Here is a 17739-nt window from a genome sequence, read left to right as displayed (position 1 = left end):
ACTAGATGGTATTTACTAATTAAGTCCTCTGAGCAATCTAATTTCCTATAGGAATGATATGAAAAGTAACACTATCAATCTGTTACTAATACTACCATCTGTAATGATTTATCTACTACTTTTCATCCAAGAGCTCAGTGTGTTTTGAAATATATTAACTCATTTAATCTCACATCTCTCTAGTCCACAAACTGGGGTGCAGGTGCCCTTGTTTTGCAGATTATGTAATAGCCACTGGATTGTACTGAAAACCGTGATCCATCAAATTAAACACTTCAGTTCATACACACTGCTCTGATGTGCTTCATGTTAACTCATTCTTCAACTTTCCTGCTCAATAAAAAGAGATATCCACCTAAATAGGGTGGCTGAATGAGAGGTGATTGGATTACTTTAATCTGGGTCACAATCTCTAAATCCGTTTATTTATCTGTAAACCAGGAATAATAACATAGTCCTCACAAGACCGCTGGAAATAAAATAATGTATGTTAGAAACAAAAATGAGGTGATGTCTGTTGCTACTGTTATTCTTAACTCACTGTAATGGGACAGAACTCTAGGTCCACACATAGGAACTAAGCTAAAGTGCTCTTTATATATGTGGTATTCGTATACTTGAACTACTATTCAAGGAAACGTATTTCTGTTTATTGAGAAGTTGAATAACTAGTTTTTTTTTTTACCCTGTGAATGCACAGACACTAAATAAAAGTGGCCAACAAGTAGAACAGAATATCAAAAGCAATCTACCCTATTACCTCAGACCCAGAGGTAAAACCAAGAACATAACACAGCCATCTTTCAATTGACTGGGTTAACCACTTAGTGAACTACCTAAGCCTCACTGGCAAATAGAGTTCACCTTGCCTGCCAAACCTCACTGCTTACTAACACTTGCCTGGAGTACCATGTGGAGAGGATGATTGGGGCCACGTCCAGACTCAGAAGAAAAGTGTCAGATTGATTCAGAATAGCTACTTGAGGTTTGGGAGCAGAAAGCAGGGACATTTGTGCCAGGGATCTGCCTTCTCTAATGGTCTTTTGATTCTTCCTATCTGATCTTTCATTACTTTGCTGCTCATTAGTATTTTCAACATACAACTGAAGATTGAAATAGTATGATTTGTTGGTTACTTAGGCAAAAACCTTAGGGAAGAGGTTGAAATTAACAGATGAGGCAATAATGGAATTGGTCAGTACTTCTAAATGAGCACAACATGTAGAAAACCATGCACTGCAAGGCATGGATTTCAAATATTCATGTCGTCCCTGACAGCATAAACAATAACGCTGTCTCTAAGAATTCTATGTGATGAAGCCAGTTAGATAAAACACACAAAGGTGAGAAACAGTTTATAAGATCATTATATAAACCAAAAAACCAAACTCGTTGCCACTGACTCGATTCTGACTCATAGCGATCCTATAGGGCAGGGTAGAGCTGTCCCACATGATTTCCAAGGAGCAGACTGCCACATCTTTCTCCTGCAGAGTGGCTGATCCTTTTGAATTGCTGGCCTTTCAGTTATAGTCGAGCACTTCAACCACTGTGCCACCAGGGCTTCATAAGATCATGGTATATGTACTACACTTAAAATTGGTCTTTATGTTTTCACACAAAGGAACAACGAGGACCCTATCTTGAATACAGCTGTTCAAAAGAAATACTACCAATAAAAAAGAGATCTAGCGACACATATAAGTAGAAATTAGTGACACATTAAGTAGAAACACTCCTTAGAGTGTTGCCTATTGTATAAGCCACCAATCATACAGCAGAAATGAGCACGGGGCTTAAGGACAGACCTAGGTTTAAAACCTGGCTCTGTCACCTAACAGCTGAGCTACCCATTGTAAAGTTTCTTAATATCTCTGAGCCTCAGGTTCCTCATCTATGAGGTTACATAAGATGAAGTGTCCCGCACACAAAAGGCATCTAGTAACTGACCACCACACCCCAAATCTCATTTAATCATAGCAAACAATGCTTATAGGAGAACTCATTATTCTCTATGAAATCTCCCTGAAGGGTTGGGAAAAAACATGGGGAGAGGCCTGTAGAAAGCACCCCTTACTGCTACTAAGTAAATGTGAAATCAGTATTTCCCTCTTGTCCCGCTGTATGCTCTAAGTTTCTCATTCTCTCTCACCAGCTCCCTTGAGGTCACGGAGAGAGAGAGGTTAATACTTTTGTACTGATTCAGAGTAAGAAGGAGTAGTATTGCTAAGGGATAGACTCGGGCAGGGTTCTTGAGAGAAGAATCTTCCTGCCCCGGGAAAGATGAATCAGAAATAAAACCACAGTACCAAAAAGTGATGAGCAATGAGGGAATTAAGTGAAATGTGACTCAAGAAACACAAAATGAGAAAAAGAGAACACTGGGAACCCAGCCTTTGTTTGCGTATGGGACTCGATCTCAACGGCCATTTTTACCAATGTAGCATTGTTTGCTTACCACAAAAAAGATGTCCACAGTTGGTTTCAACAGGGAAGGAGGCCTGATGTAAACAGATGGGACAGTACATGTCAGTGTAGAACTGCTGTCGGGCAGCAGCTGTCGCATCCTGATGAGAAAATACACATACGTATTTACACGTGACACACACAGGGCTTTCAAACCTATCTTTACGTCAAATTATACGTAAGCATATATCCAACAGTGCATAAACCTCACCAGATTTTGGAAATCACACATCAATATTCAATAGTTTAAGGTCTCATAGATTTGAAAAAGTCATGAGGGCTAAATTGTTATTTTACTTCAGCTGGTCTCTACCTTCCTTCCCAAGGAGAATTTAAAGATTAAAAACCTAGGTTAACTCAGGAATTTCTCTTTTACTCTACTGGAATGAGTCAAGTATTCTCAGTGACAGGTTATCTACAAGGCTGAGCTAACGGGTAAGCTGAAGAATAAAAAGTGTGAAACCATTTTCTAAGTATCAGCTCTTTTTCACTTTTCACATTTCCTCCTGACAAGTGCTACATGTATGTTGTACCTCACAAGAGACCAGAGATAAACTTTCAGAGAATATTTGATCGTTTTCAAAGTAGAAAAATTTAAGACTACTGACAACTTGAACTTAATCCTTTCACATTGTTAGATTAATAAACTTTAACATGTTTCTCGGTTACATTACTCTTCTGATTGTAAGAGGAATGCTGAGTAGAATCACCAGTATAAGACACATCCAGGTATCAGAGAACTCACTAGAGTATAACTGTCATGAGGGCAGGGACTTCTGTCTGTCAAATTCACTGTATTACCCAAGAACCTAGAAAAGTATCTACTGCTAGTACTTAATGTATACGTTACTTGTTAAAAAACATATCTGTCAAAAATTGTTTCTACACCACCCAGCACACGGCTTATAAACAAAGCAACAGTATTAAAAATTATTTTAATTATTAAAAAATTATTTTAAAAAGAATGAACAAATTTGCTATATGTGAAATACTCAACTATTAACAGAACCAAATATTTTTATCACCCTTATTAATAAGCCATAGCTGAAATTTTATTTCCTAAAATACCAGAATATCTAAGCCAAGGTGACACCTTGATGTTATGGTCTTTTATTTCCATTTTAATGGTGCAAAAAAGAAAACGTACAGTTCTTAATGCTTCCCTCTACACCTTTTCCACTCCTTATTCTTCTTTTGAAATTAAATGATAAAAATAAAATTATTAGCACTGTCCAACAGAACTTTCAGCAATAGCAGAAATCTTTACCTGCACTGTCCAGTATGGCAGCCACTAGCTACATGTGGCTATCGAGTACTTGAAATGTGGCTAAACCAACCAACCAAACCCACTGCCATTGAGTAGATTCTGACTCATAGCCACCAGACAGGACAGGGTGGAACTGCCCCATAGTCCTTCCAAGGCTGTAAATCTCTACAGAAGCAGATTGCCACTTTCTCCCGTGGAGCAGCTGGTGGGTTCAAACTGCCAACCTTTCAGTTAGCAGCTGCGTGCTTAACCATTGTGCCACCAGGACTACTGAAATGTGGTTAGTATGGCTAAAAAACTGAGTATTTCTTTTTATTTAATTTTAAATAATGTAAATAGCCACATGTAGCTGGCCAGTGATTACGTTATTGAACAGCACAAGTTAGATGAAGTCACTAGCTTATTCTAACTCCATATGGCACGCCTAGGGTCTGAGGTAGATGACTGGGACAGTGGCAAAGGAATCTGTAAGATCCACCTCAATCTGGGTCTACTCACACATGAATACGAGTAAGTCTTGGTAATTTAATATGTTAAATGGGGATAACAGTTACCTTACTTTTCAAGCGTATCATTTGAAGATTAAATAGTTGTATGCGAAAACACTTTGTAAGCTGTAAAGCACTACACTAGCACGAATTGTTGATAACAAGAGTTTGGAACAGGACTTTTCCTAATGCTTAAACGATTCTTACATCAATGAATTTAAGTTCTAAGAGGGTAGGAATTTTTATCTGTTTAATTCACAGTGGAATCCTCAATGCCTAGGACACTGTCTGGCACATGGTAGATAATAAAAATTCTGTAAATGGATAAATTATAAAATACTCATTGGAACTGAAGTTTGCTTGGTGGTAGGAAAGCGAGTTGTTTTTTTTTTAATAATTTTTATTGAGCGTTAAGTGAACGTTTACAAATCAAGTCAGTCTGTCACATATAAGCTTATATACACCTTACTCCATACTCCCACTTACTCTCCCCCTAATGAGTCAGCCCTTCCAGTCTCTCCTTTCGTGACAATTTTGCCAGTTTCTAACCCTCTCTACCCTATCTCCCCTCCAGACAGGAGATGCCAACACAGTCTCAAGTGTCCACCTGATACAAGTAGCTCACTCTTCATCAGCATCTCTCTCCTACCCATTGTCCAGTCCCTTCCATGTCTGATGAGTTGTCTTTGGGAATGGTTCCTGTCCTGGGGCAACAGAAGGTCTGGGGACCATGACCGCCGGGATTCCTCTAGTCTCAGTCAGACCATTAAGTCTGGTCTTTTTATGAGAATTTGGGGTCTGCATCCCACTGCTCTCCTGCTCCCTCAGGGGTTCTCTGTTGTGCTCCCAGTCAGGGCAGTCATCGGTTGTGGCCAGGCACCATCTAGTTCTTCTGGTCTCAGGATGATGTAAGTCTCTGGTTCATGTGGCCCTTTCTGTCTCTTGTGCACATAGTTATCATGTGACCTTGGTGTTCTTCATTCTCCTCTGATCCAGGTGGGTTGAGACCAATTGATGCATCTTAGATGGCCGCTTGTTAGCATTTAAGACCCCAGACGCCACATTTCAAAGTGGGATGCAGAATGTTTTCATAACAGAATGATTTTGCCAATTGACTTAGATGTCCCCTTAAACCATGGTCCCCAAACCCCCGCCCTTGCTCCGCTGACCTTTGAAGCATTCAGTTTATCCCAGAAACTTCTTTGGAAAGCGAGTTTTTTATTTTTACTTTTTTCATGTTAGCTATCTCAGCATGAAGGTATACCATATCCAACTTCTTCCAGTCTTCATAAAGTATATTACGTTCTGGTTTTTAAGAGATTCCATCTGGTAAGAAGCAAAGAAGAGGCAGAGGAGAAAAATTTTCTCCTTTGCCTAACTAGCTCTGACCATTGAAGAAAACAAAACAAATAGCCATTCCTTCTAGTAATCTTTTTTGTAGGTCTCTGGGAGTACATACTAGAAAGAATAATTTTCCACTATATTTCATTAAGGCCAATTAAACAGTGATTATTTCCTCACACTAAAATAAGTAACAGAAAAACTTATTTTTAAGCAAGTTAAAAAACAAACATGAAAATATCTGAATAGATTAATACCAGACATTTGCCTCGCCTGAAATTTACGGGATAATATAAGGTAATTTAAACCAGGAGAGAAGCAATGGTTTGAAAAACAACTTCTTAATGTTTCATCATGATTTCATACGCAGGGGGAGTTGTAACACCTACTCCTCACATAAAAGCATTATTTCTGTAACAACAATACCTGTTCTGTTTGAAGTTGTTCCCGAAGCTCCCTTACCAGCTCTTGGTTTTCTGGGTGAATGTTTTGATGTGCATTTCTGTTGAATAAAATACAATAAACCTTAAATATAAGGTACTGTCAATTCTCTGTACAGATCTAATTTTCAATTAAGAATTATTGGTACTTTAATAAATATAAATGATGGCACATGACTGCACTCCAATTCCAGGACTGAACATTCCAGGCTATTCCATGGTATGTTCTAAGATCACTGATCACTGGCTGCTATCAGACTTAACTGGCAAATAATGAAATCCAGAGGCCTAGTACCTTGGGGATTTATTTAACTGCAGACTTCCAAATAATATAAAAGACAATTATACTTAATTTGTGAAGTGTCTTCAAAGTAATCAGCTATATATAATTCTATAGATTATGTATCTGACCGCTTTTCCACATCAAATTTGGTCTTTCTCCCCACTTTTCACTCATGAGGGGACAGTGACATCACTAGGGTTGGTGTCACCTAGTGCAGTAATTCATGGTGTCACCCCCCCATGCTAATTACCACAATATTGTAGCTAAAACACCAGAAAATTTGGAAAAAACAGCAACTATAAAAACACCAGCAGCAACGAAAACAACAGCACGTATTTGTAGCACGTGTAGACGAAACCACCTGATTTGAAGCATCACTGTTATTGGGTAATAACAACAGCTTTGACCAGAGCACATCAGAAGGTTCAAAAAGTACATTAGCATAGCTTTAGTCTTACAGATATGTTGATACATGTAAGCTGGGCTTACGAAAAATTTTTTGCTGTTATAACTAACTACAGGGATATTTTTATAAAAAATAATAAATTTCTGCTGAAACGCTACACAAAAATTATAATAGTTGTTTTGGTGTCACCCTCTCTGACAGTGTCACTCAATGTAGTCTGCACACCCATATGCCCTTAGTGATGCCACCATGAGGGGAGAGGGTCAAACAAAAACAGAAACTAAAATGATATAATACAGAAAAGCCAAAACAAATTACTAATAACATTAACAATTAAAAAGGAGAATCAAAGGCAAGAAATCAGTAGCTGACATAAATGGATGGGATAGGACATGCGAGCTGAAAATTACAGTGGAAAATCAGAAGTCCACACAATCCCAACCTTATTCTATAGAAGAGCCTTTTCTTTCTGGGTAAGCCAATATCCAATAGAGATAATAACTCTAAATATCTTAATGGGAGAAGAAAAATTAAAGAAATTCATCCTATAATTATTCACCGCTCAGAAAAAAATTCAAATTTCATAAAAGAAAACTGACGAAATATAACCACTAGTTCAGAGAAGACAGAAGAACAATTTAAAGTCAAATATCTAACCAGAAGCTCAAAATAAATGTAATGAAATTGCTTGAACACTGTTTAAACCCCTTAAGTTTTGCTTATTTTTAAATTAGCTACACTCTTATGACTAAATAAACGATTAATGAGAGATGGCTATGTGGATATGAAAACATCTATCAAGAAACAACTCAGGGAACCATTTCATTTAAATATCAGTAAATACCTAGCCCGGTGCTGTTGTTGCTATGTACCGTTGAGTCAGTTCCCACTAAAGCGACCCTATAGGACACAGTAGAACTGCCCCATAAGGCTTCCAAGGAGCAGCTGATGGATTCGAACTGCTGACTTTTTGGTTAGCAGCCAACCTCTTAACCACTGTGCCACCAGGGCTCCTAGCATTTCTCTATTCTTTGAGCTTGAAAAACCATTCTCTTTCATTGGAGAAAGATAGTCCTAATTTTTCAAAATACAGGCATGAACCATGGGAGCTCTTTCTTTAGCTTTTTCCCATAAACGAGAAGATATGGGAATTCTTAGCAGACTATTAGAAAAGCCAATGTATAGCCATCCTTTTAGTAAGAACAAACACCCGAAGCTTCTGAACCTTGCTTACAGTACAGGTAAATGTAATTGGCAGCTGTGGGTACAGAACCAAAAATCTAGAAAACAATGGGACAATTAAAACAGAATGAAAACTAGACTAGAAAATCGTGAGAAAAAAACAAGGCATTTGACACTAAGTAGGTCTAAAGTCAGATGCCAGGGAAGATTGTGGGTCTAATATACAAAGTACATTTGTTGTTGTTGTTACTGCATTTATGGTCCTTCTTTGTACTTTGAAAGGGGACTCCAAAACCGCCAAACCATTTGAGGTGTATGTGGTCCTGGAAAGGAGCCAGGAACTTTTGATATAAAGAGAGAAATGATACCCAAACCCTGAGACAAGGAAAGAAAATTTGCATCCAAGTTTACAAGTGTGCCGAAGTGTGTGGTTTGTAGGTTAGACCCTATTACCAGATACTTTAGACTAGCTTCTGAGAAACTAATTAATATCAGCTAGTATTAACAGCTTAAAAAAAGGAAAAACAAATTTAAAAAGATTTAAAATGAATTAATTATGATGACTAAAAACATCAAAGGATAGAAAATTGATAAAAGGTTGCTTCGTTTGAATTCTAAATTACTCATGTCCTCTCCCCACTCTACCACTAATTGATTATAATTGTTAACTTAACTTGAATTTGAAGAGCTGGCAAACCTCCTACTCAATCACACGAGAGATTCGAGACACTGTCCAAGTAATGGGGAGCCCCCTATCTAATGTGAAAAGTTATTTCTAATATTGGGCCAAAATGTCATCATTGACTTTTGTCAATCTATTGTCATCATTGGTCCTAGTTCTGTCCATGAAAATACACGGGATGAATCTAATTCCTTTTCCATAAAAACAGTTTTCATCATACTTAAAGACCACTTTTATGTCCAACAGCTCTTTTCCCTAAGTAAGCTAAACATCTCCAGTTCCTTCAGCCATTTTTACACGATTCATTTCCATATCTTTCTCCATTCTGATAACCCTCCTCGAACGTTTTCCGGTTTAAAATATGTGCCCCAAACTGAATACAGTGTATCATCCAGTGACCTTTATCCAGTTACTTTGATTAATGCGGTCTAATACTATTAAATTTTTAGTATTTACAATATATACAATTGCCTTAAAGGAGCCCTGGTGGAACAGCGGTGCTAACCAAAAAGTGGACTGTTTGAACCTACTAGCTGCTCCACGGGAGAAAGATGTCGCAGTCTGCTTCCATAAAGGTTACAGCCCTGGAAACCCTATGGGGCAGTTCTACTCTGTCCTAAGGGTCCCTATGGGTCGGAATCAACTCGACAGCAGTGGATGTATAATTGCCTTATTAAATGAGAACTTTTCGTTTGGGCCTAGCACATCATTCTGATCTGTGGGGGAAAAACTGTTTTTCTTAATATAAAAAAAAACCCTTAAGTAATACATGTTCATAGTAAAGAAATCAGAAAACAAGGGACAAAAAAAATTTTTAATAAAATTAATCTTATAAAAACATTTTTCAACAAATTGAGCTACTTTATGTACTATTTTTGTGATCTTTCATTCAACAATTCTCACTCATCAATTTACCTTGAGTACTTTTTCATGACAGTAAATTCATATCTGCATCCCATTCATAAGAGGTAAAGAGCAGGCACTTTATTTGTATCTATCTAGTCTTTTTTTTTTTTTTTAGTCATGACTCATTTTTAAATCTCAGTTCACTTGTATCAAAATACTAGCTATCCCTTCCAACTGACAATTGAATAGGCATGCCTCTGTCTTCTTCATCCCAGTTGCTAATAAAAATGAATCAAGCAGGCCCAAGACAGAGCCTTTCAACAGCAAAGAGTGTCCTCCTTTGTATTCCTTAGGAACCTCCTGTCAATACGTTATGAATTCACCTAACTGTGCTATCATGTCATCATCATTTCCTCATCACGTCTGTTACCAGATATTCCGTAAAATCCAGGTAATAGTACCCTAATCTGAGAGACTAATAATATAGCAACGAAAGAGTAGATTAATCACCATTTATTTTCTAAGTGTTCACATGTTGTTCGTAATCTTCTCTAAAATTTTCACGGGAAACTCACTGATTTGTTACTTTTGGGATTAACCATTTTTTTCTATTTTATAACTTTGTCCATTTTTGTTTTCAATTTTGCATATAAAATTTTATCCTTTTAAAAAATTCATCATTTTATTATATTTATCTAACATTTAAATTTCTACTTTCTCTGCATGCACATTGGTATACAGACATCTGAGGCCTTAAAATATTATTCCTGATTCTTTGACAATAATTTTAATTCTAATCTTAATTCACACTATATTGTCCACGTCTTTTTTCCCCTCAGTTTCTCCATTTACAAAGTGAAGAAATTTGGACTTATTATACATATCACCTACAAGTTGACGGGTTCAATTATAAGAATTACATTTTTTAAAACTGCAGTACTCCCATAAAAAATATTAACACCTTATTAAAAATATGGGTGATTTATTACTTGCTTCTCATATTAAATATTAAACATTACAAGAAGGAGTAAAAAAGTCAGTAGCCCTCAAGAATACATATTATTTCAATTCTTCTGTCCTTTAGTCTCACCTGAAAAGCGCATACGCCAGTGCAGCAATCAAAGCGAGACCGACCACGACTGCCGCAAGTACCTGGTCACTCACTCCTTCTATAACTGAATCATCATCCGGTTTCAAATTTTTAACTTCGCCTTGATATCTGGCCATTCCAGGTCTAAAAGACGAAGAAACGAGATTAAAGTTACAAACGACACAGGGAAAATGAAAAGCACCAATGAAAGTGATGTGAACTTTTAATGTAAGTTTTTGTAGCACTCGTTTAAGGTAGGCTGCACTGAGTGCAACTCTAGAGGGTGGTCCCCCATTAACGAATTCTCTAAAATTTAGCAGACATTATTTTAGGGAGTACAGAATTCTATTTCCTTTAAGAAAAACAATCACTGTAATTTATCTCCCATTTAGGTTTTTGCAAACAAATTTTAATTTAAGAAATAAGACATTTCTCTTGCCCAAGTACTCTTTTCTTACTCCTGAATACCAAATAAATTTCCCAGTGAGATCACTCTCCTGCAGAGCGTTGAATTTGTATTTACTACATGTAGATGTTATTTACAGACCTGTCGTAATTTCCCTACTAGATTAAAGCTCTTTGAGGGAAAGAAATCTATTGCCTTCTTCTGTAAAGAGTTCTATATTACCCTGTGCCCTGTACACGGTCGTTGTCATTAGGTGCCATCCAGTCGGTTCTGACTCATAAAAAAAAAAAAGACTCATAGCTACGCTATATACAATACAGCAGAATGAAACACCGCCTGGTCTTGTGCCATCCTTAAAATCGTTGCTGTTTGAGCTCGTTGTTGCAGCCACTTGTGTCAATCCATCTTGTTGAGGGTCTTCTTCTTTTTCACTGACCCTCTACCAAGCATGATGTCCGTCTCCAGGGACTGGTCCCTCCTGATAACATGTCCAAAGTAGATGAGACAAAGTCTCACCATCCTAGCTTCTAAGGAGCATTCTGGCTGTACTTCTTCCGAGACAGATTTGTTCATTTTTCTGGCAATCCAGGTATATTCTTTGCCAGCACCATAATTCAAATGCATTAATTCTTCTTCAGTCTCTTACTCATTGTCTGGCTTTTGCATGCATATGAGACAACTGAAAACATCAAGGCTTGGGTCAGGTGCACCTTAGTCCTCAAAGTGACATTTTTGCTTTTTGACACTTTAAACAGGTGTTTTTTTTTTTTTAATTTTTATTGTGCTTTTAAGTGAAAGTTTACAAATCAAGTCAGTCTCTCACACAAAAATATATATACGCCTTGCTATATACTCCTAGTTGCTCTTCCCCTAACGATAAAGAGGTCTTTTGCAGCAGGTTTGCCCGATGCAATATGTCGTTTGATTTCTTGACTGCTGCTACAATTCGTGTTCATTGTGAAGAGGACTGGACAACACTCATTGATGAAGATGAAAGATTAAAGCCTTCAGTACGGATTCCACCTCAACATGAAGACAACGAGAATCCTCACAACTGGACCAATAAACAGTATCATGATAAATGGAAAAAATATTGAAGTTGTCAATGATTTCATTTTACTTGGGTCCAACATAGACAGCAGGACCTAATAAATACACGTTTAATGTCAAAGAGTGACTTACCTTACTTACGGTGTTAGTCATTTGACAAGTAAAGGACATTTAGGCTATAGGACATTTATATCTATACTAAGACTACATGAATTAAAGAAAATTCTAGTGCTTGAAAAACCATTAGCCTCACCTGAAACTAAGCTCAGCTTATGGTTCAGAATTCTTTGAACTGTCTGGAATATGGAATCACTCTGAGGCTGCATTTCCTTATGAAGAGAAAAGGGAGGATGTAAAATTCTCCTTCCCATACTCTAAACTAAAAGAAAAAATGGGTGACACAACCCAAGTCTATAGGTCTGAGGGGAGATAGCCCAATCACATCGAAGTCCAAATATCACAGGTAATTCACATTTTTTTCAGATGACAAAACAGTAAAGCTCAAAGTCTTATGAGATACCTAAAGGGAAATAAAGGAAATAAATGTCCAATTAAATATATACTATGACTATTAATAATTAAAGTTCTGCACTTACGTAACTTACTGCACTGAAAAGACTTTCACCTAATATCATTATTAACCAGGTGGGTGTCTGTTAAAAGGAACATTTGAGCATGGAAATCTAACACCTCTGAAATGAACCTGAACTGGCTACTAGTAAGCTGCCTTTGATCTGTTTGTTTAAATTTCTTCTCATGGAAGAAATTTAAACAAACAGATCAAAGGCAGCTTTCGTCAGCTTTACACATAGTAATAGCCCAATCTATTAGGCACTTTCTAATGCCAGGTCTCAAATGCCAATTACAAAGGGGCACCCCAGGAAACTCGGAGAAAGAGCTCTGATTTCAGTATTTTCATTCAAAAGAACAATCAAACGAACTGCCACCTAAAAGTGAAGAAAGAGCCTCAAATCATCTTGGCCTGTCATATATAGTCAATTCAGATTTTTATTAAGGTTTTCGCTTTAGAGATGCTATCGACTCGAGGGCACTGCGTTTTTTTTAATAGCTATATCAAAGGTTTTAAGGGCAATGAGAATGATAACCAGCGTAATCCCCTATGTCAACAGTTCTCAGCCTCTAATGACTAAACTAACTACTTCACAGAGTTGTGAGGATTTTACCCAGCGAAAGTGCTTAGCAAATTAAGTGCATGAACAGATGTAATTATTACTATTCTTTTTTTTTATGCCATACATATAGGCAGTTTATTACATATTTTTTAAAAAATGGGTTACGTTTGTTTGTATTCACTTCAGTTGTAATCAGTGGTAATGTGATTAAATTCTATTGTACTACATTTGTGTGTGTGTATATATATATGACTTCTAAGCAATTACAACCTGAAGATAATTGCTTCATGCACACGTCCAAGAGCTCAGAGATCTAAAATACTTTAAGTATCACATGGCTATATGTCATTTGTGTCATTTTATAGCAGAAGTCCCCAATGTGGTTGAAATGAAGTTACTTTTTATTTTCACAAATTTTGATATCACGAAAGGAGGTGCTTGTCTGTCCTACCACAGAGGGGAGGAGACTGCTGGTAAGTTTCTGAGAGGAACAGACGGGTCTGCTGCATTATCTTGTCACCTGGAGATCCCAGCTAAACCCAGGGCTCTCACATGGAAATCTACTAATGGAGTCTGGCCTACTTGCTGGGGACTTCAACTGTCCAACTTCAGCCAGTAGTTTTTCTTATAATCAGGGTAAAAAAGGAACTGTGGGAGCTAGCAGCTCAAACAATGTGGCATTACACGGAAAAAACACCTCCTCAATTTGGAAAGGGGCCAATCTGATTTAGGATTAAAGGGGACAAACAAGAGGAAAAAACAAAATTTCCTACTTGAGGAGATGACGTAATACCTCAAGCTTGAAAATCAACTCCAAAGTCGATCTGGACTTCAGGTCTCCAACTTTTCTTTTTCCCAATCAGGACTTGTCTAGAACAAAACAGTGCTGCTGCTCTTCTTCAATAGCACAGACTCTGGACTCAAACCCAGGCTGCTCGGGTACTAAGAGCCCAGGATTCTAGTTCTGATATTGTCACCACAACCATGACCCCACTTACTCTCTCAGGACCTGTCCTTTTCTGTAAAATGTCAAAGTTGGACTTGGTAATTTCTTACGTTCCTTCCACCTCTACATTTCTCTGATTCAGAGTTTTCACAACAGAAAAACTCCAGAAAGATAAACACCAGGGGTTAAAGTGGTTACAAGCAAGGAGCAGGACTGGGAGAGCCAGACCTCCACTTTTCCCAGGATACAATTCTATAGTCTGAATTCTTTTCAAGTTTTACTCTAACAATAAAAATAAAAGCCAGTGCTTACTTCCTCCCTTGAGGAAATTAGGTTTTAATGCTTAAACATTTAAAATTTCTGTCTTTAGTCCATTCTTACCAACCACCCCTAGTTACTCAGCTTCCTGATGGCGCAAAGACCTCAGTGAAAGACAAATGTGAGGCACACACATTTCCAGCAGCGCTTTGTTAACTGCAGTTGCTAAAGTCCCTCATTAAGTCTTGCACTCCTTTCCATCAGGCACTATGTCTTTTTCCCTTGAGCAATGGACAGGGTCTTACACGTCGTAGGGACCTCTAAATGTTTACTTAAAATTCAGAGACGAGGTTGTTAAATTCACAGAACACGGTATCTATTTCATAAGATCCTGTCAAATATGAAAAATAAGTTACTAGTACTGTCTGTTTTTAACCAATTGAGATTAAAAAAAAAAAAAAAAAGAATATCCACAATAGATTTTGGCAACTGGGTGGTATAACTGATAGAACCCTGAAATGGAACTGGCTTCTAACTTTGGTTTTGTCATTGCTTAGCTTAGCTGGCTGAGTCATATTGAGGAGTGGCTTAATACAGCAAAGAAGCCTAAGTTTTGGAGCCAGATAACTGTATACTTAAGTCAGGATTTCAGCTTCTTCATATATACTAGGGAAATTCCTCATATTTCCTAATGCCGAAAATTAGGCTGAACCATATCTAACCGCAACTTTTTTTGGTAAAAAATGCCTTGCCTTAAGGAATTCATGATGATACGTTGAAGGTAAAGCATTTAGCATATTGCTTGGCACATGACGTAGGCTTTCAATAAATGGAAGCTATATTCTAATGACCATTATCAACTACTGTCAAGGAATCAGAACCATGATAAAAGTCAGCCATGCCCTTCTCAAAGCTACACTACACAGCATCTCAAACTCTTACAAAGCTGTGTGTGTTCCCTGGAAGACGGGGTAAACGTGGGCACACTGCCACACAGAACGCCACCGTGTTTACTTCAATCTGATAAAGCAGCTGAAGAGAACTAGTCCTCTCTAACTGGAATAAGGACACAGCTACACCAAGTACCACTCATCTCTCCTAGGTCCTTTCCAAAAACTCTCATAAAAAAAAAAAAAAAAGAGAGAAAAATACAGGAAATTCCAGAGCTTCCAAAGAAGACACTCAGTGTCCTTTTACCCAAGTTCATGTAGAAGCTTGAAGGCCACATGGCTTCCCCAGTCAATTACTCACATCCAAGAGGCTTCTTAATATAATTTCCACTACTGAGGGTAGTCTGAGCTACAAAATGAACCCTTGAAAACACAGCAATATTGTGCACAAATGTGTTGTGGATGAGCAGTCAAACCTGAAAAAGGAGGTTTTAGGTCAATTGAAAGCCTGAGCAGCTGGAGTAAAGGCCCTCACTAACCGTAGTACCTCCAGCCAAGGCTACCAATTTGTTCATCTCTACATCCAAAGACAAGCTGGACCTGAAGTTAGGCTTAAATCATATATTTACTGACTTTGTATTCCTATGAAGGGCATACCCACTGCCATCGAGTCAATTCCGACTCATAGCGACCCTATAGGACAGAGTGGAACTGCCCGATAGAGTTTCCAAGGAGTGCCTGGCAGATTTGAACTGTGAATCTCTTGGTTAGCAGCCGTAGCACTTAACCACTATGCTACCAGGGTTTCCATGAAGGGTACAGGTCACTTAAATTGCTAGGGATCCTACAGAAACAATCTGGTATGGAATGTGGGAACTCGGGTTTGACAAAGATACAGAGGAGACAAAGCCAAGTGAGATACACATTTACGATTTCTAAAGGGTTCTCTCCCTTGATGTAGGGAGATATATTTGAAAGACCATGAGAAGACTTCAGGTAAGAATGTTAAGTTCATCCTGTGTGAATTGTTAACTGGTACTTTATAAGTGCATCATGAAAAACTCAATGCTGTCTTGGTATTGGATGCTCAACGAGAAAACCTATTCTAAATGGGAAAAGGGGGTCTCCAGGAACTGCAAACCAAAGTAAAAAGGTACCCGGGAGATTATGCTCGCTGCACCCCAAGTAAGAGTCTGTTATCTCGTAAAGTTACACGCACCCTATGACTCAACAATTCCACAACCAGGACTCCAAGTCATGTACCTTAAAGAAACTCCTGCACAAATGCACTAGGATCCAGATATAAGAATGTTTACAGCATTGTTCTAAATAGCGCCAAACTGGAAACAACAAAACGTCCATCAACAGTAAAACACACCGTTACATTCATATAATGGAATATTAGACAGCAATAAACATTACCTATAAAACGAAAAAAAAAAAAGACCCTTTGCCGTTGACTCGATTCCAACTCATAGTGACCTACAGGACAGAGTGGAACTGCCCCATAGGGTTTCCAAAGAGCGCCTGGTGGATGTGAACTGCCGACCTTTTGGTGGGCAGCCAAGCTCTTAACCATTGCACCACCAGGGCTCCAAGCATTACTACAGATATACAGGAATTTAGTATTAATTGAAAGCCACAAAATAACACAATACGATTCCATTTATAAAAGTTCATAAACAGGCAAAGTACAACACTGTTTAGGAATACATACATAGGAGGTTAAGCTATAAAGGAAAAATTAACTCAAAAGCCAGGCTAAGGAGGGGATTGTGCGCAGAAAGGAACACAGGGAGTGGGTGAGGGAACGGAGGTACCGACAATGTTTTGTCTGAATCTGGGTGATTATTAATTTTTCTTTAAACAGGTATGTTGTACGCATTTTTCTGTACATTACATCGCATAAAAACGTATCGGTAACCCGTCAGAGAGTCACTCCACCTCGCCAACTCCAAACCTGGCACTAGGAGAAAGAGGCCCTAGGAGCTGCGGGGAGCCCGTAAGGGTTAGCGACTTGCGCACTCCCGCTCCCTACTTTTAAAGTTTTAAGGGGATCGAGGCTTCAGGTGACCCAAAGTAACGGCGGGCTCTGATCGCCGCCGGCCAAGCCCACCTAGAACCACCGAGAGGCCCGTCACGTTGGCCCTTCCACCGGCTCCGGGCGATTCCGGACGGAAACGGGCGACTCTGGGGCTTTGTCCGGGTTTCCTGAACGAAGGCGGAGCCCTGGGGTCCGAGGCAGCGACTCTCCGCGCCACGAAGCGCCTCGGCAACTCCGAGGCGACCCCCCGGCAGAAGGGCGCGCACCCAGAGCCCCGGGCCGTCGGCGAGTCCCGCGGGCCCCGGATCCGGGTGGGCGTGGCCCGGGGCCGAGGAGGGGGAGGGGGCGCGTACCTCTCCACCGCAGAGAACTACCTCGCCAGTGCCCGTGGCCTGAGAATGGAGATTATTTCCGGGGACTGCCCCGCCACCCGCCCGGGCAACCACTAGCTGTGTCTTTTTTAATTTAGGGTGCAGGCACCGGCGCACGCGCACTGCCGAGCTTCCGCGAGGGCGCGAGCA

The 17739-nt window shown here is 39.0% G+C and overlaps 1 protein-coding gene across 5 annotated transcripts in view; it reads right to left on the bottom strand.

Annotated features, from left to right (window-relative positions):
• Nucleotides 1-17739, bottom strand: part of RNF170 (ring finger protein 170) — a 27374-nt gene extending 9635 nt beyond the window's left edge. The window contains exons 1-5 of one of the 5 annotated variants that reach the window (XM_010592421.3): nucleotides 17572-17739; nucleotides 12201-12276; nucleotides 10492-10635; nucleotides 5989-6064; nucleotides 2459-2567 (exon numbers count right to left, since the gene is read on the bottom strand). In XM_010592421.3, the coding sequence (XP_010590723.1) occupies nucleotides 2459-2567; nucleotides 5989-6064; nucleotides 10492-10628 (322 nt within the window). In that variant the 5' untranslated portion in view covers nucleotides 10629-10635; nucleotides 12201-12276; nucleotides 17572-17739. Of the gene's footprint in view, nucleotides 1-2458; nucleotides 2568-5988; nucleotides 6065-10491; nucleotides 10636-12200; nucleotides 12468-17290; nucleotides 17511-17571 lie in introns of those variants that run through there. The other 4 variants (XM_010592419.3, XM_003412497.4, XM_010592422.3 and 1 more) reach the window with 4 other exon arrangements.

The sequence above is a fragment of the Loxodonta africana genome, chromosome 19 (genome assembly GCF_030014295.1).
Source record: "Loxodonta africana isolate mLoxAfr1 chromosome 19, mLoxAfr1.hap2, whole genome shotgun sequence".
NCBI lineage: Eukaryota > Metazoa > Chordata > Mammalia > Proboscidea > Elephantidae > Loxodonta > Loxodonta africana.
The sequence above is the reverse complement of the archived record's forward strand: the minus strand, read 5'-3'. Positions and strand labels throughout refer to the sequence as shown.